The 14,555-nt window shown below is 28.6% G+C and overlaps 1 protein-coding gene across 1 annotated transcript in view; it reads left to right on the forward strand.

The window, feature by feature from the left end:
* LOC132945086 (uncharacterized) overlaps window positions 1-14,555 on the forward strand; it is a 42,308-nt gene that overhangs the window by 21,564 nt on the left and 6,189 nt on the right. The window contains exons 2-3 of the mRNA XM_061014712.1: window positions 9,563-9,695; window positions 10,700-10,941. Coding sequence (XP_060870695.1) covers window positions 9,563-9,695; window positions 10,700-10,941 — 375 coding nt within the window. The remainder of the gene's footprint in view (window positions 1-9,562; window positions 9,696-10,699; window positions 10,942-14,555) is intronic.

Genomic DNA, 14,555 nt, shown 5'->3' on the forward strand with positions numbered 1-14,555 from the left:
AATTTTTTTTAATTATTTAACGCCGACAAACAATTGATAATGTAATAATTATTATATACATTTTATCATGATGTATAATTTTATTATTGTGTTATAATAATAATAAATTATATTATTATTAAATGTATGAACAATACAATCAATTGCCATTGATAATCGTAGGCAGGTACAAGTTATTATTTACCATGCATAATCATTGCTATCATTACCTATCGACCGAACATACTGATTACATATGTACCTAGATAATTAATTACGTATTTCAGATAAATATTTAATTCTGAAGTTCATATTATTGACTTAGTTTAGTGTTGAACACTGAAAATCGGTGATAAATCAAATCAGCATATTGTTATTACTTATAATACCTGAGTACCTACCTAACAAAAACAAGTTTTTCATTCAATGGATTTCTTTGGTTTTTTTTTAACATAATTATAGCCTATGTGAATCTTTTCCGATACCTATAATACATAATATTATACATTATATATTATATTATATACCCTAGGTTTTCTACTTATACTTTCTAAATAATTACTATGATCTTATTATTATTTGATGTATCAAACAATTTTTTTTAAGTGGCAAAGTACGAACAGTTCAAGGTATTCTGAGCTGGGCGTGACGAATGTCCATTGAAGAATCGACAGACAAAATAACTAATCAAACTTCTGTGCATTTTTACTCGTCTGTTCCTTTTGCTTGTGTCCTTGTCTCGGCGTCATCTGACCATTGGTTTTATGATAACAAAAGTATGAGTGTTTAATTGTTATTTTTATGATTACTTTTAAGTTCTCTTCTATTATTTTTATAATGCGACAGTATTAATATTATTCGGCTAATGTCGGACGTATAGCCGTATAGGCGCCTCCGGTATATAGCACCTGCACAACAATAAACTTGGATGTCTGACGTTTTGTTGAATCATTCTATAATGTCGATCTCATAGAAGTTTGAATAAAATAAAAGTCGTTTTATAATTATTGCTATTAAATATAACGTCTTTGAATTTGTTACCGTGACACGTTTCCTGTCTTCGGGGGCAGTTTTTATGAAGTTTCTACCGTTAAAATTATTTTTATATTATTACGACATAATATTTTTATTTTTTATACAATATAGCCACACAAATGTTTTATTTCATCATTCCTATTGTACTGTATAAGCAACCTGTTTAGTAAAGGTTATAACGCGATATTATACATATACTCACTCCGATATTTTTTATATAATACGCATGGAATTTTTTTGGAAGAGGAATAATGTTAGAAAGAATTGACGTACCTAACATTATATTATTCAAATTTAAATAATAGTAATATGTACGAAAAAAATACTATATGGCAAATTGGCAAATAGAGGTATCTTAAGTAAATAAATTACAACAATTGAACAATAGTTATTCAAATACACTTTTTTTGCGGAGTTCAATATTGACGTGTGGACCCAAATCATTATTTTTTTTTAAAAGTTTTTACAATTTATACACAAAATAATCAAGCCACTTTTAGATTAATATAGGTACAAATGTACAATACCAAGTTTTACAGCGGAATTCGCGTGTTTTTATTCTAATGATTAATGAACAACAATTTATGATAATATATGACAATATAGCATAATAATTAATTGAGCGCATTGGTATTAATTTCGAACACATCAAATTTAATGTTGATTAGACCCAACGGGATCATCATCTAGAATCTAGACTCTAGCTAGAGAATCATCTCACTAGTATAATATAATACGTAGGTATTCTAACTTCTAAGGAATTAAAGTCACTCCACTGTTACCTATATGTTCGTTTTTCTTGACAATAAACTTAATGAATCATTTTTTTTATAAATACAAGTATTGTTAGGATTAACATTAAAAATGATCTCACACCTTTAATTAATATTATTTAATCATTAATTCGTTTTGTACGGCTATAATTTTATAATGACTTACGTCATATGTTTATGCCTACTTTGTATTATATTTTAATAGGTAGTTTTCCTTTTACTATTAAAATATTTTAAGCCAAAATATGCGTAAAATATTACTTAAAAATTAAATAAATATTATAATAATTAATAGTGATACGTATATTAATATAATATGCATTATACGTTATACATACTGTAATACAATCCGTTTCTAAATGAAAAACCCGTTAGAACGTAACACGCCGTGGATCATGTCGATCATGGTACCTACTAATAAAAAATGTACCTACTATAATATTGTTGTTTTCTCAGTTTTATAACTTGTTGCGGCTTTTTTAATTGTAGGTATATAATATTATTACACTACACTACTATATATGCATATAAATATATAATACAAATGAGTGGCCTTTATTACAAAACACCATACAAATATTACGACACTTAAATAAAAAGTATAGGATTACCCACTCATTTTAATATAGCATTTTCAAATACGCGATAACAAAAACCCAATTAACCTAAAATAACTACTAATTATTATTGGCACGGATAAAGTACAATTAAAAATTCCACTATTGCAGCGTAGATATATTATTTTATAACTGTCATAGCCCATAGGCCGTATCGAGTCTTTGTATGGACATACAAAAATGGTAGTTTTGAAAATGTATAAACTATTATTATACACTGCCATACTGGTGATGGTTATAACTATAAATCTCACGTGGAGTAATATGCACTAAGGCACGTAAACAATTTACAATGTTTGGAAATTCATGATTGATCGTCTGAACTCAAATCGCATGTAAAACAGCCAAAATATAAAGATACATTTTTGCTTTTTTTATTATTATTTTTCTAAGACGTGACTTGAAAGCCTGTGCAAAATGTTTAGTGAGGTCTTTCGTATTGTTCCTAATTCATGTTATATATTTATAACTCTGTTACTTCTGCAGTCACTGCCGTTTATACGTATTTTAGCATTTACTTACAAAAGATATTTTTATCGTTCTTCACCAATTATTTTTTAACCAATTTTTGTAAGTATATTCAAAAATCTATTGAAGCAAAAGTATGAAATTAAAAATAAGAGTTTCTGCTTAAAAAAAAGTCAAATCCAGTACTTACAATAATAAATTAAAAAGTATCATTTCCAAAATTAAACCCTTTTTAAAAAAAATACTTAGAATCATACGTTAAAGAAATAATGTGGTTGTCATAGTGTAGTAATGGTATAATTTTAACAATATTTTATAATAAACACTAATATCACTTACCTATAACAGGTAACATTGCGGTATTTTTCAAACGTCTCCGCCCACCCACCATGTTTAATACACTCTGAAAAAGCAATTTTGTAGGTATCGTATCCTTCGCATATTTCAACATGGTGTCACCTAACAAATGAATAAATATTAAAAAACTAACAAAAAATAAATAAATAAATATACATAATATAAACCTGGTCAGAAATATCAATATAAATATACGTATATTTGTCCCCGGCGCGTCCTGCAGATCAGACGAATTGTGTGACTACAATACAATACATAATATATTATACTACGATGAATACAGCGGTAAACCATACTCGTACAATATTATTAATATTATACCGGCGAGTCACTACTGTTGTGAATAACCAATTAGTCGAAAGCCGCGCTTACAACAGGTGTGCCGTAAAAACTGCGGGAGTCGAAAATATTAGCGGTCGGCAATGTATATAATATTATATGTGTTTGCTTAGAGGTTTCGGCGACACACGTACGGTTGTAAACAAGGGTACACAATATATAATATAGGCATCCATCATTATTACAATAGGTATTATGTATAATAATAAGAATACGTTATAAAATACAATAACATTATATTATGATCCCTGACGGTTGTCGACGTCCAGCAACAGGATCGTAATTTTATCACCCGGAAATTACACACAATATAACATTACAATACGACTATACATTTTACATTCGAAACGGTCGTCCGACGGTAGATATTTACAATATATTATGATTATTTTTTGATTTATATGCACGTATTTAATAAATAAAATATACCTATTCCGTGAAAAATTTTTAATTCATAGGTAGTGTTTATTATAATAAGTAGGTATTGCAAATGGATTTAAATAATAAGTACGCATTATTATTATAATATTGTATATAGTTATTGTTAGAGATAAATATTTTTTCAAAAAATGTCGACTATCGAGACTGCTTATATTATGTATCAGTAGTGGCTATCCTCAAAATAGTATGAATTGCTGACTACTGAGGATATTTCTTAGGATCTACTCACAAACGGTAGCTGTATTCAGGCCCGTGCGCAGGATTTCAAAATAAGGGGGGGGGGGGGGTGGAAAAAAATATATAAAATAGATACATTATTAATTAGCAAATATTATATATTTATGTTTATTCTTAATTTTTAAAGTATCAATTTCGTTAAATGTTTACTGAATATAAAGATTAATTAATCCCCTAGTCGTGGATGTTCTGTTTTTGACTTTTTGCTAATATAGATAAATATATTTAATACATTTTGTTAGTTGTTAAAAGCGGTATTCAAGACTAACATTTTTTTGAAGTCCCCTTGCCCGTGTAATTGACCTGAAGACGCCCTTGATTGGTACCGATATTGTGCATATGAAAGCAATTACAGTGATAATCGAATCCGACAAATGATTCTAAAAGCATTTTGGTTAACACGTACCTACTTGATATTTTAATATCTGCAGATTAGTGCAGACCACATAATATTAGCTATAAAGAACCCATTATTGTACAGAACCGTATATCAGTATTTTAGAAGGCGAGTCGTCCTACCACCAATAAATTAAAGTTTTGACAGAGGACAAAGTCCAATGTTATGCTGGTGCCAAGACAAGTTGCATTAAAAACTTGATTTTTCAGAAAAAAAAATGTAGGTTAAAAATGGTTACAAATCAGATAAGTGCAAAAAAGTGGAATTGGTTCATATTAAAAATTTTGATTTTTAGGCGCCAGGACGACTTACCAAATATGACATAATATGTCTGATATTATGTTTCATTATAATATTATTATTCATAACATATTAGTCTGCAAATTTAATACTTTTTAATGCGTATTTTAATTAATGGACTATAATCTATTATATTTTAATAGAAGACACTGTTATCTTATTTGAGAATGTATCATACAGATGATTGATACTTCATTAGTTAGAAATATGAATGCTAAACGAGATGACCTAATGAACTAAGCATTTGAATGTTTATAGGTAGGTATATCATTTTATTATATACAATTATAATATTATAATTATATTAACTTAATTACTTAACAATGTTATCAATTTATAATAAAAAATAACAAAATACGTATAAATTTAAAATAATTAAATACCTACAACTCATAATAAACCATAGTTTACCTATATTAATTTATTATAATTTATATTATAATATTATACTAATGTATGAAAACACATATGTGTAGGTACCGTATATAATTGCTTTCATAGATAGTATTCGTAGTAGGTACCTACCTATAATAAATAATAATCATTAATTGTTATCGTTTAATTATTTGAAACAAAACAAATAGGTATTAAAATATTGACATTATTAAGACAATATAGGTATTAAGAAAATCAAAACAAAAATAAGTAGATACATATTTTAAAGATTTTTAAAACGGACTTGTGATTTATTTTAAGTTTTCGTTTTTAGCCCTTTAATGAAAATCACAAATTTAGAAAAGAAGTTTAATCTGTTCCACAAGTAGGTAATTGGTTGTAGAATTGACTACTTTAATTTTATGCATTTATTATAGCATTGTTATATCTAGATTCTAGGTGGTATTAAAAACATTTTAAAGTGTGGTTTAAATTATCGGGAGTTGATGACCTGAAAATTTGTTTTCTTTGCATGTGCCATGTACCTACTACCTATACCATATTGGGTGTATTAATTATGTTTAGATATAAATACATTCATATTTCATTTGTAATACCTAAAAATATTGCAAGGTCTACAACTATATTATATAGGTGGGGGGGCCAATAAATCATTATATTATTTTTTTATAAATTACATCTGAAATGGTTATTCTCTCACTATGATAAGTCACGACATCGAGATCTTTGTTGTAACATGTACAAAATATTATTTATATAACCTATACAGCTGGTATTAGGTAGGTACACAATATATTATATAGGTATAGGTCACACAAATGGAATATTATTATGATCGTTATTAGTTTATATTTAATATTCCGGTTATGAAATGTACGTATTTAGATATTCATATAATATAATAATTATAATAATAATAATAATAATAACAATAATGATAATATATATATATTTTTTTTCTATTAGAAATAAAATTAAAAAATATTTTTCCGCTTCCGTCATACCGCGGTTATTGCGAGCGGTAATATATTGTGGGCGTCGAGTGAAATATCTATTAAATCATCACTGTCGTCGTCGCAATACAGAACGGAGGAGATATTATAAAATATATAATATTAAGTAATAGGTACCTCTACATAACAATAATAATATGATGCATAGTAGTATAATATTGTGTCCGAGAAAATGGGCAACGCGTCAATATGCGTTTGAACCAAGACTAAACCTTATATTATAATATTTTGAAAAAAAAAGCAAATGTCATAAATGAACCTAATTCAGTATGCTCAATGTGTGCGTGTGTGTGTGCGTGTGTGTGTGTGTCGTGTGTGTGTGCGCGTGTTGTACGCGTGTCTGTGAAAAATGAAAATAAATAAATAAATCGGCGAGGAAATTACAATGCGACGAAGATAAGCGCGCGCGTTCACACGACGGCCAGGCGTAGGCGCCACAATAGGCCCATTGTATATATTAGCTCACGGATTCTCGTGTGGCCGACACACCGCGGGCGTGGGTTATTATGCATTTATGCACACACAAACACACGCGAGTGTGTATTTTTACACGACAGACGTTAGTCCTAAATCCATCCTGCCGAGAAAAGCACCGAATTACACACACACTCGTGCTCGCAGGTATACACGCTTAGTAATAATATTTTATATTATATAGTTATCGGTTGGATGTGCGTATTATGTTGTATTGTATATTATAGATAAGTGCATCATATTATATTATTAAAGTTCGTGCCGAGCGAACGGTGTACCTGACGATGATGCTGCCGCTGCACTAAAACATAATAACATTATCGTTGTTCGTTACGTCCGCGTACGTCTCATCCGCGCAAGTCTGTGCAAGTTTTTCAGAAGAGTAAAAATGGACGAAAGTGTTTAATAATTCTCGCATATTATTACTACATAGGTAAATAACATGTCGGGTGTATCATAATATGATTGTTTTTGATAAATAAAGGCGGGTTTCCACTATACACGTTTGCCGTGTACACGAAAAATTTTCAGCCATGTCCAACAACACGGTATCGTGGTTAATCGTGTGGTAACTTATTCTAACCAACCAATCACAGCAAAGGATTTGTATGTACGTACACACGTCGTGCGTGTATAGTGGAAAGATAATGAGTGACTTTCGGAGAAAAAACTGAAACCGATCATGACCGCGGTAAATGTTACCATCAATAACCGCAAAGATATTCCAAACAATAGTTTGATGCCAAAACAATATACTTTTAATTTGAATCTGGTGATACATATGGATTGTTTAGATGAACGTTTTACGGTTTATCGGGACTAAAATATGTCGAATGCGTCTGTCGATCCGGTCAAAACGTAAATGTGGAAACTCCGGAATTACAGGTACCTAGAGAGCCTTTATTTGATAACATGGATAACATGGAGTCTATTTTGCGAAAGAGCCATGTGCCTATATGTTATGAGCCAGGCACATACGATGTACGTTGTCTAGAAAATTGTGCGTAAAATAATAATGTGGGAGACGACGTCCGGTCGGATCGCGTTCACCTTATACAATATAATAATATATTGTAATGCCTAAATAGGTTAGGTACCTACATAATATTATAATTATATTTTAATTATCAGTTTGGATGCAAATAAAAACGGCAACAGATGTCGACGTCTTCATTGATGTCTTCAGTGGCTTGCACGTTAAAGTTAATGAACGTCCCAAAAAAACAAATATTAGGTAATAATGCGTAAAACATACGGATATGATAAAATAATATAGCTACATACTTATAACACGTATTATTATTTCACAATTTCGTATTATTAAAACCGTACTCATATATTATAATGTTTAGGTATATACTGACAAAATATTGATGTATATTATTTTGAATATTATATTTTTTAATCATGTTTTGATGGGTATATTGTAGAGAAATACAGGAGATAAATATCTAATTAAGTATAAGCATTAAGCACTGTTTGAGATGTGGGTTGGTCTAATAACTATTATAAGCTTCAATATAGTTTTATATAGTTTATAAAGACAATAAATAAACCACAAATCTTACTTAATGTTATATGAAAATATTAATTTTTATTTAATTTCCCTATACTTTATGAGGATCTGCAAAAAAGTATGACAAAAAAAAAATATATATTTATCTAGTTAAAAAAAAGTTAACATAATAAGTACCTAACTATTTGATTTTTTTAACGATTTTTGATTGAACTCTGTTCATAATCGTTTTTAAATACAAATGATGTTGATTTTGAATATAAAATAATAATGTACCATCTAGTATACATATATTGTATTTTTGCGGACGGCGTTTTACTACCTACATAAATTATTATCGAGAGAAATCTTTATTAGTGAATGTCAAATGTCATACAGCCGAGTCTCGAAAATTCGAAAACCTCAATATAACTCCAATTTTTTTTCTTGAAGTGTTTTTAAGTTTTGTTTAAAATATACGACTAGAAAAATATATTAGTCGAATTTATTTGTATTCCCCTATTGAGATTATAGAGTTATTGAGACTCAGCTGTATTTAAAAATGCGTAACTATTTGTACTATTTATACGCGGTGTTTGGTTAATCTATACTTAATTGGTTATATATAGTAAATATAATAACAGAGTATAATAGGACAAGTATTATTAATTACAAGTTAATTGTCTTATTAAGTGGTGGAAATGGCTGTATGTTTTTAGTCATTATTTGTAATTTATTTTACTATAATCACCCTCCCTGCATCCTCCAATCACGCAACACAACATACATATTATTTAGTCCAGTAAGATAAAAAATTAATTGCCGCGACGCGAGTAAAATATTTAAAAAGGAGTGAAGGGCACGGCAGTTTTTAATTGGATTGCCAAAAACTGAAGCCATTTTCAATAACATTACGACGGATAATTTTACCATATCACATTGCGTTGTGTTCAGATGCTTAAATATAATAATTTATTTTATTTTTAAAAATTTTATCTATTTGCTAATTTGCTTCTTACAAAGTAAATGTTTACTATATAGAACCTCGCAATGTCCATAATAATATGTTGCTGTTATTTAGGCATACCAAACAGCTTACAAAACGTTAAATTTAAATTTAATGTAACCATAGGGCATATAGGCATATAATATTGATTCTTGATACAATTATATTATAATATAATACTAGATACATATACTAATATTAACATATAAATATATAATTACCGGACATTTTTCAGGACATCCAGAAACACGAACCAGCAAGAACCATGTCACCGCTATCAGAAAATAAATGGAAATTTCTCGGTTCTAAGAAGGCTGTGGAAGAAACTTTCCGTAGTTCACACAGGATCAACGTGTTGCAAGGGCAAGGTATTACACATTTATATTATTATTATATTATTTATTATTTTATTATCACACTATATGAATATGTTGTCGACAGTCGGCTGCATGGACGATTCTCGTTTGATAAGAGTCATGCACTCATTCCCGTTAAATTGAACGTGAAAAGGAACCCGACTTGCACAAATCGCATTTATTTACATTACATTAGCATTATTATTCTCAAAACGTGAATACGTGATAATCACCGTTCAGTGTGCACGTATACTCGCACAGTGCAGTGTAAGGCCGATAATTGTTGATCATAATATATACCTATATTATTATATGTAGTATAACACTCGACAGTGAATTATGTTCCCATGTCACTGCAGAGTTTTACAGACGCTTTCGCATTCCTATTCACATATCTTGAAATATATTGAACGTATTACGCTTTTATGCTCACACTCTAAAAACTATTAATTTTTAAACCAATAATTTAGTTACTAAAAACATTCATAACTGGGTTTAGGTACATTAGATAGCACCCAAAATGGGTATCAGTCTATAAAATGTGTTACAGTACCTAATACAATTATTATTATAAGTAAATATAAAAATCAAAAATTAATGTCCACTTGTTTAGAAAGAAATGTAGGTAGCTACAGTCAGTAGATTATAGACATTTTTACGTTTCCATGTAGAAACTTTTACAATTTATATACTGATACATTTTAACTATCGCACATTCATGCTATCATGATTTTTTTTACCTAACCTAACTTATGTATTATTAAAATTAAAAAAGACTAATCAGCGATATGTTAGGGATTTACACCGATAATAATAAAATACGTACCTATACAATAAACTATAAATCACTATTTTTAAATAAATATGTTGGCATGATAATTCGTCTTTAATTTATGTTTATAAGTTAATATCAAAAAAAATCAATCATCGAGTTATTCTATTCTAAGTTATTATAATTTTGTCTGACTTCACACTAAACCATAATTAATTAAATGTATAAATAAAACGATTTTCAGGTGATAGCGAAGGAGGTGAAGCTTACAAGCATCAAATGAGAATTTCGAAAGAGGCGTCTTGCAAAGTACCTAGATCTAAAGTGATCAAGGTAACTGACATATACCCCAGTTCGAATAAGAAATATTTACCTGCGTGTACAATTCTTCATGTTTGCGCTGACGATACAGGTTGTTGTAACAGTCCAACACTGAAGTGCGGGCCGAAGACTTCACAGCCAGTTTATTTGCCCTTCCTAGTCTACGTAAGTAAGAGTAACATTATTATAGGTAAATGATATAGGTAACTATTTTCAAACCCAGTTTCAAATACATTTTATGCGGATATTATTATTAAATTTCATAACTGTCAAACAATAGCTGTTTTTATCCAATCAAAGACAAAATATATGGGTCTTAAATTTACCACTTTGTTATGTTGTTCAATTTGAATTAGTGAAATCTACAATTTTAAATTTTTACAATACTACTAACCTATACTTTTTATTTTATCAATTAAAATTTTTCTTACAAATGGGAAAAATTATTGTAATGATTCTACTCGATGTCATCGAATGTGCTTTAAGGTGAAGATGCGGGTTATCTATTGAGTTATAAGAACAATAATTATTGATATTTATAAGACTATAATATAACGAAAATTAAATTAGCAGACAAATCTACACATCTGTGTTTGTAATATAATGCCTTGCGTATTTAAACCGTATTTGCCAGATTAATATAACATAATTTAAGCTTTGATACTTTATTGTGTCGATTATTAATTTAAAAAATAATTTCAATTCTACCTACCATGGCATTCTTAAGATTTTTTGGAACAATAGGCCTGTTGCAATTCATGTTTTTGTTTGACGACTATAGGTATTATATTTGATGTGCCATACCAATGGAATTCGAATCTTGATAGTTGTTGGACCAAATGACTATGTTTTACCTTCTTATTTTAATGAATATATATTATATTAAATCGTCCTTGAATTTAATTTTGAGTTTGAAAGTCACGTACCAAATACCAATATATATCGGTATAGTTATTATTTTAATATCATCCCCACACCACCAAACAGGTTCATAAATACATCCAATACGTGTAGGTACACATCGCTGTATGAACCATGCGAAGAGAATATTATAGTTTCGACATTGCGAGTGTTTGTGATTAATAACTTTGGCCTATGACACTTGAGTCCAATTTACCACGACACCTTACAGACATTTAATAATTAATTTATTGACAGTTATAATATATTATTGACATCTAAAGATGACAATATTAATGGAGTATAACGATTTCACACCGCCTTCGCACAACAAATCAATACAAATCGTTGACAAGTGTCTTACAAAATAATTAAAGTATCATTATCATCACATACTTAAATACCTTGCAGATTTAAGTGTTTATAGAGTGTATGTTATATGCTAATTATTCAATATAATACACTCAAATGTATATTTGTTACTTTATACTTAAATAAAATGTTTCTTATGTATTATGATAATATTATATTATTATAAATGTATGGAATACTCGATATTTCTGGTAATAGTTAAGTATACCTCAAATGATAATTTTTTTATCAAACAGTTAAATAAATTACTAAATTTAAATAATTATATATTATATTTAAACAAAATAACTATAATTATAGTATAAATATAAATATTATTGTTCAATAACAGTAATGAAATTAAAATAATAATCAATTGCAACATGAACTATAACTACAAGTACATGCATAGGTTAACATATGATAACTAATGACATTGTACAACTAACTTATATTTAATACGTATATTATACAATAATTATATAGAATTTTAATATAAACACAGATATACAGGCATACAATTTGCAGTATACGGTATAACTATATATTATATTGATATAATATCGCTTTTAAAATAATTAGTTTTTAATACGTTATTATTGTTATTAAAAAAACATAGGTACCTACCTACTATATTTACTAGCTAGTATTACTTGGTTTTAAAATCTACATTCTTGAGATCCATTATTATAATATCCCTACCTATTGTAATACTCAGTAAGTTCAATTGCGAAGGTCGTACAATCTTTAATAATATTCATTATTTGTCCAAATGTATAATCTATGTTTTGTAATCCAACATAACGGAAGCCTATAGGTAAGACTTAATTTATAGCATTTTTAATTTTAATTTTTAAATATATTTTTACATTTTACTATTCCATAAAAAAGTGTTGTTTGGTTTTCCTTAATCCTAATTTGGGTTTTTAATTTTTAAGAAAATTTTCAAATTTAATTTAAATTCAAATCAATGCATTATTTAAATTAATTATTAAAATGCACTTTGTACATTTAAGTCAAAGTTATATTCATAAATCATAGTATGGTAAATGGTAATTATAAACCACCACATAATGGTTGTTAAGTTACTTTATGTTAAAATATGTTTGTAAGTAGGATAAATCAATATTATTAAAAAGTTATATAATATATACGACGAGTGTACCTACTACCTATACACAAATTAACATAATTTACATACTATAATTGCTATTCACCGACTATTGACTAATGGTAAATTTAACCACGTGAACTTTTCAAGTTTTTAAAGCCCAATAAAATAATTTTAAAGAAAAAATATAAAATACGCATTGATTTTTATTATTGGAAATACATTGTTTATGCCGTTTCTTTAATCATTCAAAAATATATAAAAATACTTAAAACGCCATTACCTATATTATGTTCGTTTTATTTTAAACTTTCACTATTTAATTTTATCTTTTCAGTACCTATATAGGTAACTATTATAATAATAATACGAATAAGTAATAAGCAACAGATATGAACTTTGATAATTTTTAACTATTTTGTAGGTTTTACAATTCTTGTGCCTATATAATATTTTGAAATATCGCGAGAAAGCAATCTGTTAAAACGAATAAGAACAATTAATGTAGGTAACTGTCTATGATTATTTTGTATAAATATAGGTAGGCCTATTGTCGACATAAATGCGTGTGAAGCAATTAGCCGTAGGTAATAAACCATTTAACCACGTGTTCGCCTACTACTCAAGTCCAAAATTAGGCACAACTTTCTATACATATGGCTTGTGATTTTTTCAGATTGATGTGTTTAATCCCTATCTATTATCCGCGCGGATATATAGGCATATACGCCTATATTATTATACATACCTAAATGGGCTGGTTCGTCACGAATAGAACGACAGAGGCCTACCACTGCCATTTATCTATTACCACCTATATTATGCAAAGTCGATTTATTCTTTCCGCGATGAATTATCGCCTGCCCATTTACAAAACGAGTCATTATAGATCTCGTAACCACCGAGTAGTGAAAAAAAATAACATAGATATACCTATGCCTATTGTCTTTTGACTATCCGATCCGGGTTTTGTTGGTTTTTTTCGTGTACAACATTTATTTTATATAATACGTTTTTTTTATTATTATTATTATTATTATTATTATTATAGGCGCATACAGGATATTATAATTTCCCATTAATAATAACGGTCCTCGGGACATTATATTGTTTTATAAACAAACAGTTGTTGAGAGGAAGGAAAAAAAGGACTAACACGCCTACTGTGTGTCGGGACCCGGGGCTACAAACGAGATGATTAAGTTATATCTTAATTTGTCAGGACTGAATGGGGCGAATAAAATTACCGTTTTCTTTTGCATAGACCTGTGTAACATACTCGGGGAACAATACGGTGTAATAAATAACTTTGAGTTACCACACTTCCATATGTCTTCAATCGAATTTTTGGTAATCCACGTACTATTTATGGTCGTTCTATTCCATTACATAATTGTTTATACGTAGTCGTAAAATG

This window comes from Metopolophium dirhodum, chromosome 5, assembly GCF_019925205.1.
Source record: "Metopolophium dirhodum isolate CAU chromosome 5, ASM1992520v1, whole genome shotgun sequence".
Classification (NCBI taxonomy): Eukaryota; Metazoa; Arthropoda; class Insecta; order Hemiptera; family Aphididae; genus Metopolophium; species Metopolophium dirhodum.